The sequence below is a fragment of the Salmo salar genome, chromosome 20, assembly GCF_965601325.2.
Source record: "Salmo salar chromosome 20, fSalSal1, whole genome shotgun sequence".
Lineage (NCBI taxonomy): Eukaryota > Metazoa > Chordata > Actinopteri > Salmoniformes > Salmonidae > Salmo > Salmo salar.
This window is the reverse complement of record NC_138310.1, coordinates 24,670,401-24,688,812: the sequence shown is the minus strand read 5'-3', so window position 1 is coordinate 24,688,812 and position 18,412 is coordinate 24,670,401. Positions and strand designations below refer to the sequence as shown.

Here is an 18,412-nt window from a genome sequence, read left to right as displayed (position 1 = left end):
GAAGGTACGGTGGGATTCGAAATGGTTGGTGATCTGTTTGTTAACTTGGCTTTCGAAGACTTTAGAAAGACAGGGCAGGATGGATATAGGTCTATAACAGTTTAGGTCTAGAATGTCTCCCCCTTTGAAGGGATGATCGCTGCAGCTTTCCAATCTTTCGGGATCTCAGACGATACGAAAGAGAGGTTGGTAATAGGGGTTGCAACAATTGCGGCAGATAATTTTAGAAAGAGAGGGTTGACACCAGATTGTCTAGCCCACCTGATTTGTAGGGGTCCAGATTTTGCAGCTCTTTCAGAACATCAGCTATCTGGATTTGGGTGAAGCGGGGGCAGCTGGGAGAAAGTGCTCTTTTTCTCCATGGATTTTACAGTGTCCCAAAACTTTTGGGAATTTGTGCTACAGGATGCAAGTTTCTGTTTGAAAAAGCTAGCCTTTGCTTTCCTAACTGCTTGTGTATATTGTTTCCTAACTTCCTTGAAAAGTTGCATATCTCGGGGGCTATTCGATGCTAATGCAGTACGCCACAACATGTTTTTGTGCTGGTCAAGGGCAATCAAGTCTTGAGTGAACCCAGGGCTGTATCTGTTCTTAGTTTTTTGAATGGGGCATGCTTTTTTAAGGTGGTGAGGAAAGCACTTTTAAAGAATAACAAGGCATCCTCTACTGACGGGATGAGGTCAATATCCTTCCAGGATACCCGGGCCAGGTTGATCAGAAAGGCCTGCTCGCTGAAGTGTTTTAGGGAGAGTTTGACAGTGATGGGGGTGGTTGTTTGACCGCGGACCCATTACGGACGCAGGATCGCTGAGATCCTGGTTGAAGACAGCAGAGGTGTATTTAGAGGGCAGGTTGGTCAGGATGATATCTATAATGGTGCCCGTGTTTACAGATTTAGTGTTGTACCTGGTAGGTTCCTTGATAATTTGTGTGAGATTGAGGGAATCTAGTTTAGACAGTGTGTGTGCATAGAGTCAGTGCAATAAAATTGTTGCATAAAGGGTCAAATTTGAGGCTATGATTAAGAAGTCGGAGCTCTTTTCTATCTGCATTAGCAAGGACAACACAACATTTAATGATTTTTGCGTGTGCAAATGAACTCAAGCTTACGGACAATATCAAATGTGATATAGCGAAGCACCTGAGTGAGTTGAGTGCGCAATTATGCAGGTACTTTCCCAAAACGGATCACACAAACAACTGGATTTGTTATCCTTTCATGCCCTGCCTCCAGTCCACTTACCAATATCTGAACAAGAGAGCCTCATCGAAATTACAACAAGTGGTTCTGTGAAAATGTAGTTTAATTGTAACGAGTGCGCTGATAGTCGGGAAGAAAGTACAGGGAGTGATTGTTTTAATAAATAAACAAAAAAATAAACACGAAACAGAAACAACGCACCGACATGAAACAGAGTCAATAACACCTGAGGAAAGAACCAAGGGGTGTGACAGATATAGGAAAGTTAAAAACCTCTCTGGGATTTGTGGGACGCTAGAGTCCCACCTCGATAACAGCCAGTGAAATTGCAGGGCGCCAAATTCAAACAACAGAAATCTAATAATTAAAATTCCTCAAATATACAAGTATTATACACCATTTTAAAGATAAACTTTTTGTTAATCCAACCACAGTGTCCGATTTCAAAAAGGCTTTACGGTGAAAGCACACCATGCAATTATCTGAGGACAGCACCCCATCAAACAAACACAGACGATCATATTTCATCCTGCCAGGCACGACACAAAACTCAGAAATAACGATATAATTCATGCCTTACCTTTGAAGATCTTCTTTTGTTGGCACTCCAATATGTCCCATAAACATCACAAATGGTCCTTTTGAGGGGTTGTTTATCCTTGTAGATGACCAGTACAGTAGGTTGTTTGTGATTAATGAAGGCTTTACCAGCCTGCCACTTTTAAAAAACCCAACTGTAACAGGAATTACCTGATAGGAATCGAGTTGAACTCCGGTCCGGATAATTGTTTCCATCCCAAGGAGTTGAAGAGATATGGATGTTTTTGTAGCATGAGTGTTTTCAACCCCACACAGTTACTGTGAGCGTTATGCGATCCCGGGCTTATTCCCCTAGAGTGAGAGACAGACTACATATATTTCTCTACAGTCAAAATTCTCTCTCTCCCTCTCACTCGCCCTCCACTGTCTGTCTGTCTGTCTGTCTGTCTGTCTGTCTGTCTGTCTGTCTGTCTGTCTGTCTGTCTGTCTGTCTGTCTGTCTGTCTGTCTGTCTGTAACTCTGTCTCACTCACTGACTCACTCTCTTTCTTTCTCTGTTTCTGTCTCTCTCTCTGCTCCCTCTCTTTCACACATTGATAAAAGTGAGAAGGATCATGGAAACCTTGTCATTTACTTCAGTTGTACAGTCATATGTTTAGTGAAAGGTTTGTAGAGGTACCAATTGTCAGAATTCATAATGACTTAGTTCATACCAATATTGAATTAATGTTCACTTTGGAAATTACATCACACTCATTCACTGCTTCACTGCTGTAAAAATAAAAAATGAACACATTTTTGTACTCGTATGACATTCTATAGCATCAACAATGACACACAATAAATAAGTTATGAGCAAATATGCTGCACGAGATGCAAGGAAGTGTTAGTAGATCTTATGGGTCAATGCAATGTCTGCAATCAGTGATGCAGATTGTTCTGCTGTGTGTACGAAGCACCATGAGGATGTAATTTGTCTGTGGGTCAGTACACCTGATAGGTGTGCTGGTAAATTTAGTGTGGCTGATGCTCCAAATCATCTTAGGTTTTCATGGATTAGTTGTCAGTCATTGCCTTACATTCGTAATTGAATGTTTAGTGCAAATGATGTCTTAGTTACATATCACTATTTCTAAAATAATATGTTAATGTCCTTGATCAGAACACTTATATTTCAGTTGCAGTTTTTAATTAGGTTGATTTGGCAGTGAAGAGGTTGACGATATGAAATCTGAATAGAAAACCTGTTGTTACGCTATGGATATTACTGGACAGTAAAGACATATGGCATAATATTCCTGTATTAAGTTGACAAGTTTTGCATTTACAGATAAAGTTAAGATATAATAAATAAATAAATAATTTGGCATTAGATAATGTACAAAATGTATTCTGATTCCCCTCTTTTGACCATACATCACACACTGTGTATTACTGCGTCACGTCCTAAGAGCTACTGAAATCCTTTCTGGTTGTCAAGGAAGAGTCTATCCTATTGTACACAGTATGCTGTGAGCGTGTTGGTGGTAGCCAATGCCAGGATAAGTCAGTTAATGATGATGATTTATTTAATGCTGTATTGCAGTGAACAGTGAGCTATCCTCACAGTCTCAGGCCTACCAACATGTGGCAGGGTGGTGTGTTAACACAGTTAGTCTTCGGGTCTTGTGATTAGCACCTTTAAACTGGTGCTACTCCCAAAGTCCAGACCAGCCAACCCAAACTGCCAGTCCAGTTCTCCTTCTCAGGGTTTTGACATCAGTCAATCTTCCTTGCCCATATTCACCAGGACCAGCTCGTCTGCCATCTCCTTTGGTTTTCCTTTGTGCAGTCTCATCTCAGCCGTTCCAATCTCTGCTCAGTCAGTTGTGAAAGTCAGTTTTTCACCCGTCCAATTCCTGTAATGTGAAACTGAGTTAATACGGAGAAATTAGTTTTTGGGCTTACTGTATTGAGTCATATTCCTGTCATACTTCATATTCTCTGACACTGTCATATTCCAGACTTTGTTAAAGCCTATGATTCACTGAGTACTAAGAATGTCATTTCGGTTTGCAAGATAATTACTTTTGAGGAATGTTGATGCCATATTAGCCAAAATATACTAAGCATATTTAACTGTAATAGTTGTAATAAAGACAAATTCAGAGACAGCAGAAAGTGGCTATTGTATCAATGGTGAAATATCGACTATAATAAAAAAAAATGTTTTCCCAGCCTTGGGAAGATGAAGAGATTTTTGCATTGATACTGTATATTCAAGACATCACCTTTTTGGAAAATATAATTTTTTTACAAAATGATGGAATGGAATTCAAAGCATTGAGACCCAACCCTGAAATTGATCCAACCATCTTATTTGATCGTGTCACTTGTCATTTACATTTAATTTGCAATATCAGACTTGTTGTTCACCGCATCCTCCCATTAAATCCCAAACACATGCTCCTTTACTGTTAAAGAATCCAGACATGAAGGCCAACTAACGGTCTCATCAGGAGATTATGTGTTTGTTTGACTTGGCAAATGCCCTTTGTGAGAGGTTACTCTGACATGGTGGGAGGAGGTTGAAATGTGTAGCCTACATAAATGTATTGAACATTGTGGGATTTGGGTTCACTTCAAACTGGGAAACAGTTTTACTGCTTATTTGAGTTTGAGCTTTTGAACACATCACTCCTGATTGATTACTTTCCATCCTATCCCCATCAATCACTTCATGGTATGTACTCTAGGGTTCTCTTTCCCCCAAACATATCCAACCAACCTTTTTTTCAAAATGCCAGAGATTCTGATCCTATCAGTTTTACAGTACATGTCTACGCAGGAAAATATAAACAATGCCCACCATTGCTTTGCTAGAGAAATCTACAGAAAAATGAAAACATTTTATGAAATATGACTCAAGTACCCTTAGCCCTTATAAAGCAAGTACTGTACTTTCACTTGGTCTTCTGAGGGAAATAATTGCCTGTGTAGTTTAAATCCTAGTTCAAATTTGGCTTTCGCTTCATCCCAAAGTCTCAGGCAGAGACATCCATCATTTGAGTTAAGTGTATTTTCTTTTACAGAACACGTCAACAGGCGAAGGTGGACTTTGTGGTCAGAAATCGAGGTCTTGCCTCTGGCAGGTATGGGGCCAAAGGGTTTATTTTGTAATCCTGTCTACTACAGTGGAAGTGCCAAATATGTTGATTTCTATGATTGATGGCACTAAAATATTTCAATCAAGTTGTTTGCAGTTTCTTAAGAACCACCTGGATGGAGCACATGGTTCCTCACCATTAAGAACATTCCAACACATAGATTTTTCTTTCCAGGCCTCAGGGCATTACTATGAACACTACAGTAAATTGGAAAGAAACAATCAATGAGATTAAGTTGATTTAAGTTACTTGCCAATTTTTTTAGCTTTATTCAGCTGCAGACAGTGCAGTAAAACATTGACTTCAACCTCCTCTCACCATTTTAAGATGTGTCCCATACTGAACTACTTACTCAACTCCAAACCACACCATTTAGGCATGCTCTATAATGCTGTAGGATTTGATCAAATACTCAGCTCTCATTGACAATGAGTGTCGAAGATTGTCATTACCATGCTTCTCTGATCCTGTTCCTAATTTCATGCTCTCTGAGGTAATATCTCTTCCTAATCCAACAAAATACTTATATAGAATGTGGTGCTCAGTTGATGGCAGTGCTCACATATTTAAAAGGAACATTTTTGTTCTGTCATGGTCGACTGTACATGAAAAGAGCTCTAGTTCAGGTAATTTCCTGGGGAAGTCGCTTCTGCTGCACTTTCTAATTGTATAGAATCCTGACAATTTTTTTTTTATACAATTCTTGTCACCTGCTGTAATCTGAAAAAGTGACCATTGTGTTAAAGATTGTACAATGTGATTTATTTGTGCCAGAATGAAAAGGCTTGCTTTCATCTGTCAACAGATCAATTTCCTGATTTATTCGTTTTACAAATATAACTTAATTGCTGCGCATATTTTCTGTAGCCATCCTGCATGCCTATAACTGAAAAGTATGTACAGTGTATTTCATTGATACCATTATAAGAAATAGATGCATAGACGAACTGTAATAATTAGCCTTTCTAAATATTGACTGGACTTTTTACCGTTGATATTGGTGATGATGACAAATGCTGTTTAACTGACAAATTATGTACAACAGAGTACAATGTTTCTGTTTATTCATAATAAGACAACGTTGCATTCCACTCTCCGGGAGAAAGGATTTAGATTTTACACATTGCTGGGTGGCATTACAAACTCAGCATGTAGCTCTATATCTAGGACTCAAGCCAGGACATCGCCAATGTCTGTTGAAAATAGTGCTGGTGTCACCTAATGTGTGTATAAATGTTTACTCAGTCATTTGGAGTAATAAGCCAATTGTGGCATGCACTCTGAGTCCCTCAGTATATTAGGCTGGGCTGCAGATGGACATATTTCCACTGCCTCTCCTCTTGGTGGATTCTCTCCAAAGCTATTTCTTGCCTGATATAGTTGCCATGCCAAACAAGTGGAAGCTGAAACAACAACACAAGTTCAGAGGGTGAAAATACAGTGTAATGTGTCTCTCTAATCTGTGCAATTCAATTTGCTCTGAACATATCCATTAGAGAGTTGTGTCTGAGTTCAAACTGCCACAACATGTTGGCCTTCATTGATTGTTGTGACACCTCGTGAGTGTTATTGCACTTAGTCCATTACTGAACTGAATATAGGTGCCGCACAGCAACTTCTTAACCCAGGACTTCTGTGGATTTAATGTAATATCCATATGATGAGAATTCTAGGAATATTTCATTTGCTGTATTTTGGGAGGTGAATTTGATAACAATGTCTGACACACTACATGTTTCTGTTGAGGGACATGGTGTTTGGATAAATATGTCTCGAGGCATTTGGCCCTGGATCACCCCAAGGGGTGAGATCATGCCTCAGTCTCAGTTGCTTGGTAGCATACAGAAAGAGAGTTTAGTCCATCAGTCATCAGATGGGCATTACTGTTCCAGGCATGTCCCACAAAGCTATTCCACTGAAAGCTGCATGACTCTGTCCGTTGGTAATATGCCAGGGCAAACACAAAGGTTAGTACCACTGAGCTAATGATTACAAAGCCATTGTAAAACAAACCTATCTTCTATCATGCTTTTATAGAGGCTCTGCCATTATTGATGCTTAATTAATATGATGATCACATGTTATTTTTTGTGATAAGGGCTTCTCTCTATTATACAGTCTTTTTGTCCCATGGAGGAATTGTCCTGTTCCATCTCAGTCTGTCTGAATTGTTAACAAAACAGGCATTCACTCTTTGCTGAATGGCTCAATTGAAGATAATGAAATAGTGCTCTAGAGGTTGAACCTGCAATCTTGATTGTGTTGGACTTGTATAACCAAACAGTATTAGGGCACATTTTAAATTAGAATGATATTTAGTTGAATTTCTATTAATTTGAAGACAAAGCCTTTTCTCAAATCTACGTCAAAGCAAATCCTGGCATTTTGCTTCGAAGAGTGGAACATTTTTAATAATCTATATGTTAAGTGAAGTGTTGACCAAAAAAATAAATCTTGAGTTTTCTCTGAAAAAAAATACATTCTTAAAAATTGGCACAGAACAAGTTGTGTTCTTCAATCATTTACTGTTTTCCCTTGCATTACAGTCTTATCACATTTCCCCTGACCCATACCGAGAAGACCACTGCAGAGCATACCACTGCTTATGAAAGAGAATGAGTATGTGATAACTATTACAAGATGCTGTAGTGCTGCCGCATCATGAGGACTAAAACAGTAGCAGCTGTTCCTCTTTAGATCTAAAAACAGTTTGATATGAGAAACTCTGAGGACATTAGCTACAGTAATTTGATTATTTTGCTGCTATGCATGCTAGTAAAAAAAAACTACTGTATAGAATGAACAAATTACACAGGGTTTAGTTAAAGATGTCACATTCCATGTATTTCTTAATGAAGGATAGCTTTGATATTTGTGATATGTATAATTTATAAAATACACTGCATGGTCAAGATTATGTGGACATCTAACTACCCCCATGTATTTCCCATGTGGCATCGACTTTGTTTGGAACAATGAATTAGCAGTAATTTGTACAAAGCTCCATTCCCTATTTAGGGCATTTTGTCATGAACAAATAGTCATAAGACTACATATAACAATAGTCATTACCCTGCTAGCACATTTATTTCGTTGGAAGTTGTGGGAACATAAGTTTTAAGTTTCCCATTGGTTCTGGGAATGAAGCCATACGTTTCCTGACTGTTAAAATTGATCGTTTTTTAAATCTTCTGAGAACGGAAGTGAACATTTCGCCTGTTCTGGGAACATAGATTTTTAGGTTGCAGGGAGGTTCTGAGAATGTTTTACTATGGTTCCCTGAAAGTTTTCCTGGGAGGCTTTATTGATGTTCTGAGAACAGAAATTATAGGTAATTTGAAGGTAATTAAATAACGTTCTGAGAACATGTTTCAATAATACCTTTAATAACACTGCTAGCTTAGTTTGGGTTAACTGTTTTGAACTCCAAGCACAGATAAGACACATTGAAATTCTTTTTCATAGGCATTAATCATGCAAACACATTCATTTTTTATTGTGGTGTGGCATCAGTGAGATTCCAACATACAGTGCCATCAGAAAGTATTCATACCCCTTGACTTATTCTACATTTTGTTGTTTTACCACCTGAATTCAAAATGGGAGAAAAAATAAATTCTCACTCTCTACACTCAATTCCCCATAATAGTGAAAACATGTTTTTAGAACATTTTGAAAATGTATTGGAAATTAAATACAACAACATCTAATTTACATAAGTATTCACACCCCTAAGTCAATACTTTGTAGAAACACCTTTGTTCGCTATTACAGCTGTAAGTCTTTCTGGGTAAGTCTCTAAAAGCTTTCACACCTTGATTGTGCAAATTGTGCCTATTTATTATTTTCTAAATTCTTCAAGCTCTGTCAAATGAGTTGTTAATCATTGCTAGACAACCATTTTTGGGTCTTTCCATAGATTTTCAAGTAGATTTAAGTCAAAACTGTAACTCAGCCACTCATTCACTGTCTTCTTGGTAAGCAACTCCAGTGTAGATTTGGCCTTGTGTTTTAGGTTATTGTCCTGCTGAAAGGTGAATTCATCTCCCAGTGTCTGGTGGAAAGCAGACTGAACCAGGTTTTCATCTAAGATGTTGCCTGTGCTTAGCTCCGTTCCGTAAATGTTTTATCCTGAAAAAATCCACAGTCCTTAACGATTACAAGCCTACCCATAACATGATGCAGCCACCACCATGCTTGAAAATATGGAGAGTGATACTTAGAAATGTGTTGTGTTGGATTTGCCACAAACATAACACTTTGTATTCAGGACAAAAAGTTAATTGCTTCTCCAAATTTTTTGCAGTATTGCTTTAGTGCCATCTTGCAAACAGGATGCATGTTTTGAATATTTTTATTTTGTACAGGCTTCCTTCTTTTCACTTTGTCATTTAGGTTAGTATTGTGGAGTAAATACAATGTTGTTAATCCATCCTCAGTTTTCTCCTATCACAGCTAATCACAGCCATTAAAGTCTGTAACTGTTTTAAATCACCATTGGCTTCATGATGAAATTCCTGAGCGGTTTCCTTCTTTTCTGGCAACTGAGTTCGGAAGGATACCTGTATCTTTGTAGTGACTGTGTGTATTTATATACCTTCCAAAGTGTAATTAATAACTTCACCATGCTCAAAGGGATATTCATTGTCTGCTTGTTCTATTTTTACCCATCTACCAAGAGGTGCCCTTCTTTGTGAGGCATTGGAAACCTCCCTGGTCTTTGTGGTTGAATCTGTGTTTGAAATTCACTGCTCAACTGATGGACCTTAGAGATAATTGTATATGTGGGGTACAGAGATGAGGTAGTCATTCAAAAATCATGTTATTAGTCCACTACGCCACCAGGATGGAGCTAGTATGCCATATTTTTTAAACTCATACAAAGCTGTTTATTTTAGTCTAGTCAAACCACAGAGATAGATAGAGGACTCATCTTTATATCTGTGCCATTATAGCGTCTTTGATGGCATGGGCAGTGCCATTGAGGCTAAAACCCATAGGAATCCCCAACCACTTAACTGCTTTAAAATGGTGGATGATGGCAATGTCTAATAGAAATGGCAATGTCCATGCTAAAACAGGTTATATCTATGATGAGTCCTCTATTTTTCACTTTGATTCAAACAGACCCTATTTCAAAGGAAACAAGCACTCATTAAGAGTGTGGCCAATTAGTGGGTGCGGCCAACACACCTGAACACACTTAACAAGATAGAGGATAGAGAGAGTTTTGTTGATGGTGAGAACAGAATGTATATGTTTTAAAATATCATTCTTAGAAAGTTCTTTGAATGTTATTAATGTTTTCTAGTGGTTTTTATGGAAAGTTTTCTTAATGTTCTGGGAACATGACTTTAAATAGAACCATGAGGAAACCTATAGAAAATGTTATGCTGAAGAACTGAAATTCCCACCTAAGAAACATATGGTTCTCAGAATGTTATGTGCTAGCTGGGTATCCTGCACAACTCCCAGAACATTGTGGGAAGGATTTATGCTAAATTACCATAGGACAACAATGCTCTCACCAAGCTCTAAGCCCTGGCTGATCACCACCTGCAGCAGACATAGGTCCCTGATTCATGCTGTGTCCTAGCCTATCCCCCCTGCCTGCCGGGGCTAATAGGGAGTTCACACATTATCACTCACATTCAATAGACTGTCAAAGCCATGGCCCGGTTTTCCTGATACACCTAATGATCTCACTGTAGTACAGTGAGCTATAGCCTTCTTACTCAGGCTGAATTACTGGACGGGCTATGCTGCTTTTAAGGAAAACTTTTATATGCTCTTAAATGGTTCCTATGTTACTGCCCAATTGATTGCATCTGTTAAAGAGCTCAGAGATTGCAACATTTCAGAAACAATTGTGACAATGCAAATGAACTGTTTAGATAATATATATATATATTGCATGTCACTGGCCTATTCATATTACTAGACTGTTGTCAGCTATATAGCTTTTAAAGTAATCTTTAGATCCAGTATTTGCATGTGTGAGAAGAATGTGCACTCATAACGATTCCTAACTGCCCCTGAAACCCACTGAACAAGATCAGCATAGATAACACAGCCTACTACCCTTCAACTGTAAACTGATGCAGTGAGAAGTCAGAAGTGAGTGAAGGCACTTGTTATGGATTAAATTGGTAGTCATTAAAAAGGTAACCTGATCCCAGCATCTGTATAGTATAAGTGACTCTCTGCAAATTGGATTGGTTTAGTAAGACACATGTTTAGCAGTCCAACCATAAACTATGCTCTAATGTGTGCTCCCAATGGCTATTTGTCTTGTAAACAGCCTCTCCCGGTGAGCGGAAGTCTTGTGGCTCAGTGATAAAGGGTTATCAGTGGTGGGCGGGTGTTGGACAGGCTGCAGAGGGGCCCTAGCAGAGGCATAAACACCATTCAACTCACTCTATTGGGAAGCTCCTCTATAACAGCTAAACGTTCATCAGCTCATATTTCTCTGCATCAGACATTCACACTTTTGGAGACTTTTAATTGGGTTTAGTTTTGACGTACAGTACTTTACTATAATGCATATTTTTTGTCATAAAAAAAGCTATATTAATTTGAAGATTTTATCAACCTTTATGTTCTAAATGGATAATTAATTGGTATTAAAGGTTCCAAGACACAGCAAGAGGAGGTGGTTAAGGGTATAGTAGAGTAAACAGCTACAGAGCACTAAATTACAGATGGGGATTTGAAATGATTTGTTTTTTAGAGAACCCTTGGAAATCTGTTATTAATTTGTATAATGTTGACATGTGCCGCATTCAAAGATGGATTACAGGTAACATAATACGGTAGCAGCAATTATAAGTTAATCTACAGTCTTGAAATTAATTACTTTGATATGGATCTACACAATGAACATTTGCATATTACATTTCACATTGCGTTATAATGTTGTAATATTCAGCTAATCTTTCAGTATGTAAGCATTGAGTACATTCATTGTTAGGCCTACATTGTTCCAGCACCTTGGTGTATTCAGAACATATCCAAATATATTGAACATGCATGCCCAGTGAGCTCTATGAAACCTGTGAGTGAAGGATTCAAAGAGATTGTTTGATTTACCAAATGTATCCCCTCTCCCAAAGGAATACCGCTAAACTACAGATATGATCCTAAACATGCCCTCTGGATTGCAGCAGTACACTCCCCTCCTGATGTCTTAGCATTGTTTCATTATTATTTTCCATTCAGAGATGTATTGAATGGTTGACAAATGACACACACACACACACACACACATAAATTGCTTAATCAACCTATGGTAGTGTATTTCAACGTTATGAAGGGAAAAGAGCAGATATCAATTAGCCTAGACTTGTAAATACAATTAGGAGTAACATTTTTTGAAGCTGAAGTAAAACATTTATACATCTACGGAATGTTAATTCTGGTACTTCTGTTGATTTTATTTTGTTCCCATTGTATTTGGTCGGTCCTTATTTTACAAGCTGAACTTTAAGTTCAGTGCTTGCTTTGGTTTACAGTATGCTTGTATATTTTGTCATAAAACTGTCATCTTTCAATTCACTTCTAAAGGGATTTTCTCTGTAAAACTTAAGTGAAATATATGTCAGTTAACTCTTTTAATTCACTTTGATACTAGAGGATTGAGAATTAGGTTAGTCGCCGTGCATGACAACAAAAAGCTTGTATAGACATGGACCATGGTGTCTTCTCAAGATAATCTATCACTACCAAATCGAGTAGTGTAAATGCTAAGTGCAAATTTGAGTTATCTGTGAAATTTAAACATAATTATCCAACAATGACCCCCCTCCCCATTTTTTTATGCATTGTGTAAAGTATTTATCATGGAATGAGAAAATGTAGTGTGCAAAATTTTAGATGATAACAATAGGAAACTTACAATTCATTTTCTGGTTTGGAGAATTCACTGAACTGTGTGTTGCCGTTGGAGTGTGGGGGTCCTGGGGAAGGCTCCTCACTCTTGTCGCTGCTCTGACTGCTAGCCAGGCTCTCGTCCCCCTCAGGCCTGGCAGCAGCAGGGGGCTTCTGGAAAGAGCTGGCTGCCCCTGCCTCAGGCGAACCCAGGAAGCAGGGGCAGTGTGTCCGCTTCTCCTTGTAGACACCTAAGGTGTTTAATCGTGGGGTGGAAAACCAGGGGCAGCCCAGCAGGTTCTTGAAAGCAGTGCGGAACTCAGGGCTCCTGCAGTAGATTATGGGGTTGAGGCCAGAGTTGATGTAGCCCAACCAGTTGAGCAGGCGGAAGATCTCTCCCGGGGGCACATTCCTGTGAAACACGTTGATGATGTTAGCCACAAAGAAAGGCAGCCAGCAGAGGGTGAAGGTGCCCATGATAATGCCCAAGGTCTTGAGGGCCTTGTGCTCCTTGACAACGGTTAGCCGTGAGGGTCTTCGCCTGGAGCTCCTCTTGCGAGCTGAGCTGGTGCAGCTGCTGCTGCCACCATGGCCCAAGGGCAAAATGTTGCAATTGTGGTTGCTCAGCTGTGTCGTCGTCGGCGCTGGCCATTCACTCTGGAAGCGCAGCCGGGTCTTGTCTATGAGCTGTACCTGTCGTGTAGCTATGAGGAAGACTTTGACATAGACAAATATCATTATGAGCAAAGGGATGTAGAATGACACTACAGAGGATATAATGGCAAAAGTGCTGTTGGTCATAAAGTCACAGCAGGCAGGGTCCTGATAGCACGCCATGGCCTCCGGGTCACCTTCTGCCCGCCAAAGCTGGTTCATGATGGGCACAAAAGAGATCAGAGCAGACACAATCCACACCACACACACTATTAGTCGGGCGCGCCACTTATTGAGCAGAACCTTGTGCCTGAGGGGCCTTGTAATAGCAATATAGCGGTCCACTGCAATCACGCAAAGAGTCTCGATGCTGGCCGTGACACAGAGCACATCTACGGAGGTCCAGAGCTCACAGGAGATGTCACTCAGCTGCCAGTTCCCCGTCACCACGATGGTGGCCCCCAGAGGGACCACCAGGACCCCCATGATGAGGTCAGCACAGGCCAGGGACATGATGAAGATGTTAGTCATAGTCTGTAACTGGGATGTGCGTGCTATAGCGATGATGACCAGCAGGTTGCCCACCACGATGGTCATGATGATGATCACCAGCAATAGTAAACTCCAGGGTCCCGCTGCAGGATGGTAGGGTCCTGTATTGTTGTGAAAGGGGTTCACAGTGGTGTTGACCGCGTAGAGCACTATGCTACTCAAGTTAAAATCCATCTTCATAAGCAAAGACATACACAAAGGTAAAATGGATTTTTCATGCATTAAGAGTAAAAAACAACATTTTGTAATAGCATTTTTAAAGTCAAACACACAACAATTTGGTCTCGCTATGTCACACCCTCGCGTTTTTGTTCATTCCAAGCAAATGTAAATCTCCCGCTGACATGTTTCACAGCTTTCATGTATCACTGGTAAGTGTCCAGAAAATCCAAACATGTATGTCTATCTCCTATGTCTCCAAACACCAAAAAAAGGCTGGTGAGAAGTTCCTCTGTCGGTGACAACATGTTGTCTTGTCAATGCAATGCATCCAAAGTGTCCAAATTAAAACCCTGAAAACAATCAGTTTTTGCTAATTTTGTCTTGGTTTTATACATCCCTGGAGAGGATAGTGAAAAAATGACAAATTCACGAAGTTAAGAAAAAGTTTTTAAAAAGGAGGCAAACCCATATTCCTCTGAAAGAAGTCCAATCATACATAGTGTAATGTTTGTCTGGAGCGCTTTTCGCTGTGTGTTATATGAGAGCGATGCCACACTGTCAGAGAGCAAGCAGCTGTGACGCTCCTGCAAGAACCACAAGAGTGCACCAAGTGGCTGCCCTCCCTCTTTGGCTGTATATCACTCCCTACCTCTCTCTCTACCCTGATCTCGCTCGCTCTCTCTCTCTACCCTGCTCTCGCTCTCTCTTTCTTTCTTTCTCTCACTCACTCCCCTGCTCTCTCTCTCACTCACTCCCCTGCTCTCTCTCTACCCTGCTCTCTCTCTCTCTCTCTCTCTCTCTCTCTCTCTCTCTCCTCTCTCTCTCTCTCTCTCTCTCGCTCTCTCTCTCTCTCTCTCTCAATTCACAATTCAATTCAAGAGCTTTATTGGCATGGAAAACATATGTTAACATTGCCAAAGCAAGTGAAGTAGATATAAACAAAAGTGAAATACACAATAAAAATGAACAGTAAACATTACACTCACAGAAGTTCCAAAATAATAAAATGATGTCTATATACAGTGTTGTAACAATGTGCAAATAATGAAAATAAATATAAATAAATAGTGTTTGTTCTTCACTGGTTGCTCTTTTCGTGTGGCAACAGATCACAAATCTTGCTGCTGTGATGGCAAACTGGTGTTTCACGCAGTAGATATGTGAATTTATCAAAATTGGGTTTGTTTTCGAATTCTTTGTGGATCTGTGTAATCTGAGGGAATATGTGTCTCTAATATGTTTATACATTTGGCAGGAGGTCAGGAAGTGCAGCTCAGTTTCTACCTCATTTTGTGGGCAGTGTGCACATAGCCTGTCTTCTATTGAGAGCCAGGTCTGCCTACGGACCTTTCTCAATAGCAAGGCTATGCTCACTGAGTCTGTACATAGACAGTTTTCCTTAAATTTGGGTCAGTCACAGTGGTCAGGTATTCTGCCACTGTATACACTCTGTTTAGGTCCAAATAGCATTCCAGTTTTTGTCTCATGATTTGGTTTGGTCTAATTCTCTCTCTCTCTCTCTCTCTCTCTCTCTCTCTCTCTCTCTCTCTCTCTCTCTCTCTCTCTCTCTCTCTCTCTCTCTCTCTCTCTCTCTCTCTCTCTCTCTCTCTCTCTCTCTCTCTCTCTCTCTCTCTCTCTCTCGTGTCTGTAACCCAGAGTGCCGGTCACCCTAGCTGTGGAGGTGCTGTGAAGTGTGCCTGCTGAGACACTGCTAGTCGGGGGAGGGGTTTGGGGGCACTCTGCTCACTACCACACACACTCAGTAGAATTCTAATTAAACCAGTCACGGGCCACTCATGCAGGACAAAACCCTCAACACTCAAAGATACTCCTACCACCACCATTCAATTTCTTGTATGAGGTAAGGTTTCACTCATTAAGATCAAGGTGTTACCTTTTAGCCTTGCCGCAGGTTACATGACTTTACTGTAGGTTAACCCATGACTTAACTGTAGGTTAACCCATGACTTTACTGTAGGTTAACCCATGACTTTGTTGCCATCAACTGATAATGCCCATGACTTGACAGACTTGTTCACTGCTGGCCATATAGAGATAGACATCTACCTTTTCATTCTGTGGCCTTTAAATGATTTAACCCATGATTCTCTGAATCACTGATACTTGCATGCTGTACAGACCTTTTTGAGTTGTTCCATATACTGTTACAGATGGTATTGGAATTGCATATAAAACATACAAACACATTCGTATTGTTTGTCACCCTTTGTCACACATAATTGTTTCACACTTTGTCACATATACCATCACTTCTCATTACTGAGGAAAGTTGACAGGTTTCTTACCTGGACAAGTGCATTATGTTGTTTGTTTACAAACTCTAACACAATTTGCGGTAAAAGTCTCACTAACAAGTGTAGACTGCAAGTCAAGACACCCCCAGCTGAAAAGGTCTAGTACGCCAACACCAAAAATAATAGATTGTTATCTTGACACAACTCACGCCAGCTAGTACATTGAGGGAGAACAATCAAGAAAATGCCTGGAATGCCATCCGCCATTTGCCATTTGTCATCGTAGTTCCTTCTATGGCCAGTTCTGAAATAGCAGTTTCCGAATGCCTTTTACTGACTCAGTGTGTATCTTTCACAATGACAATGTCATTTCCATTTCTCTGATTCATTGTGGTGAGGACAGTACAGACCCTTGCCTTTTTGTGCTCCAAAACAAAACAATGTTTACATAATCCATTGCCAATTAGGAAATTGTTCCTAGGAAATGACAACCAGCATCTGATTAGGATTTATCTTGGATAAACATTTTGATTTATGTTTGAATTAAGATCGTATTTCAAATGGTCAGAGGAATACAAACAGAACATAATGGTAATGGTAATTAATGACGATAAGAAACATCAGCCATATTTACTTATGGCTTCCATGGATCATCCCTTGTAAAACTGACTATCCTACCGATCCTTGACTTCGGCGATGTCATTTACAAAATAGCCTCCAACACTCTACTCTACTCGCCAAACCCACTGGCTCCAGGTCATCTATAAGTCTTTGCTAGGTAAAGCCCTGCCTTATCTCAGCTCACTGGTCACCATAGCAAAACCCACCCATAGCACGCGCTCCAGCAGGTGTATTTCACTGGTCACCCCCAAAGTAAATTCTTCCTTTGGCAGCCTTTCCTTCCAGGTCTCTGTTGCCAATGACTGGAACAAATTTCAAAAATCACTAAAGCTGGAGACTCATATCTCTCTCACTGCTCTGACAGCACCAGCTGTCAGAGCAGCTCACAGATCACTGCACCTGTACATAGCCCATCTGTAAATAGCCCATCCAATGACCTCATCCCCATATTGTTATTTCTTTTTTTGCTCCTTTGCACGCCAGTATCTCTACTTGCACATTCATCTTCTGCACATCTATCACTCCAGTGTTTAATTGTTAAATTGTAATTATTTCGCCACTATGGCCTATTTATTGTCTTAACTCCCTTATCTTACCTCATTTGCACACACTGTATATCGACTTTATTTCTATTGTGTTATTGACTGTATGTTTGTTTATTCCTTGTGTAACTCTGTGTTGTTGTTTGTGTCGCACTGCTTTGCTTTATCTTGGCCAGGTTGCAGTTGTAAATGAGAACTTGTTCTCAACTAGCCTAACTGGTTAAATAAAAATAAAGGTGAAATAAAAAAATTGATGCAGCAGTTTAGTTTAGTTTAGGTGCCTTGGTCAAGGGCATGCCTGTAGGATCAATCCATTGCTGATGCAGTAACTGCTTTACTGGCTGCAGGGAGAATTGGTGGATGTAATGGAATTTACAGTGCATTCGGAAAGTATTCAGACCCCTTGACTTTTTCCTCATTTTGCTATGTTACAGCCATATTCTAAAACTATTGAAATTGTTTTTTCCCCTCATCAATTTATACACAATACCCCATAATGACAAAGTATTAAAAATAAAAACAGAAATATTAATTTACATAAGTATTCAGACCCTTTACTCAGTACTTTGTTGAAGCACCTTTGGCAGTGATTACAGCCTCAAGTCTTCTTGAGTGACGCTACAAGCTTGCCACACCTGCATTTGGGGAGTTTCTCCCATTCTTCTCTGCAGATCCTCTCAAGATCTGTCAAGTTGGATGGGGAACGTCGCTGCACAGCTATTTTCAGGCCTCTCCAGAGATGTTTGATTGGGTTCAAGTCTGGACTTTGGCTGGGCCACTCAAGGACATTCAGAGACTTGTCCCAAAGCCACTCCTGCGTTGTCTAGGCTGTGTGCTTAGGGTCGTTGTCCTGTTGAAAGGTGAACCTTCACCC

General features: G+C 40.0%; 1 protein-coding gene across 2 annotated transcripts; it reads right to left on the bottom strand.

Moving 5' to 3' along the window:
• Positions 1 to 2,352: 2,352 nt before the first annotated feature.
• adb4c (Beta-4C adrenergic receptor) lies at positions 2,353 to 14,750 on the bottom strand. 2 transcript variants are annotated; one of them, XM_014160049.3, is made up of 2 exons: positions 12,781 to 14,750; positions 2,353 to 3,651 (listed from the first exon to the last, which is right to left on the bottom strand). In XM_014160049.3, the coding sequence occupies exons 1-2, from the start codon at positions 14,178 to 14,180 to the stop codon at positions 3,624 to 3,626; spliced, it is 1,428 nt and encodes a 475-aa protein (XP_014015524.1). In that variant the 5' UTR covers positions 14,181 to 14,750; the 3' UTR covers positions 2,353 to 3,623. The 2 variants fall into 2 exon arrangements, with proteins under 2 accessions (XP_014015524.1, NP_001133926.1); NM_001140454.1 differs by having other exon boundaries at positions 3,026 to 3,638; positions 12,781 to 14,662.
• Positions 14,751 to 18,412: the final 3,662 nt, after the last annotated feature.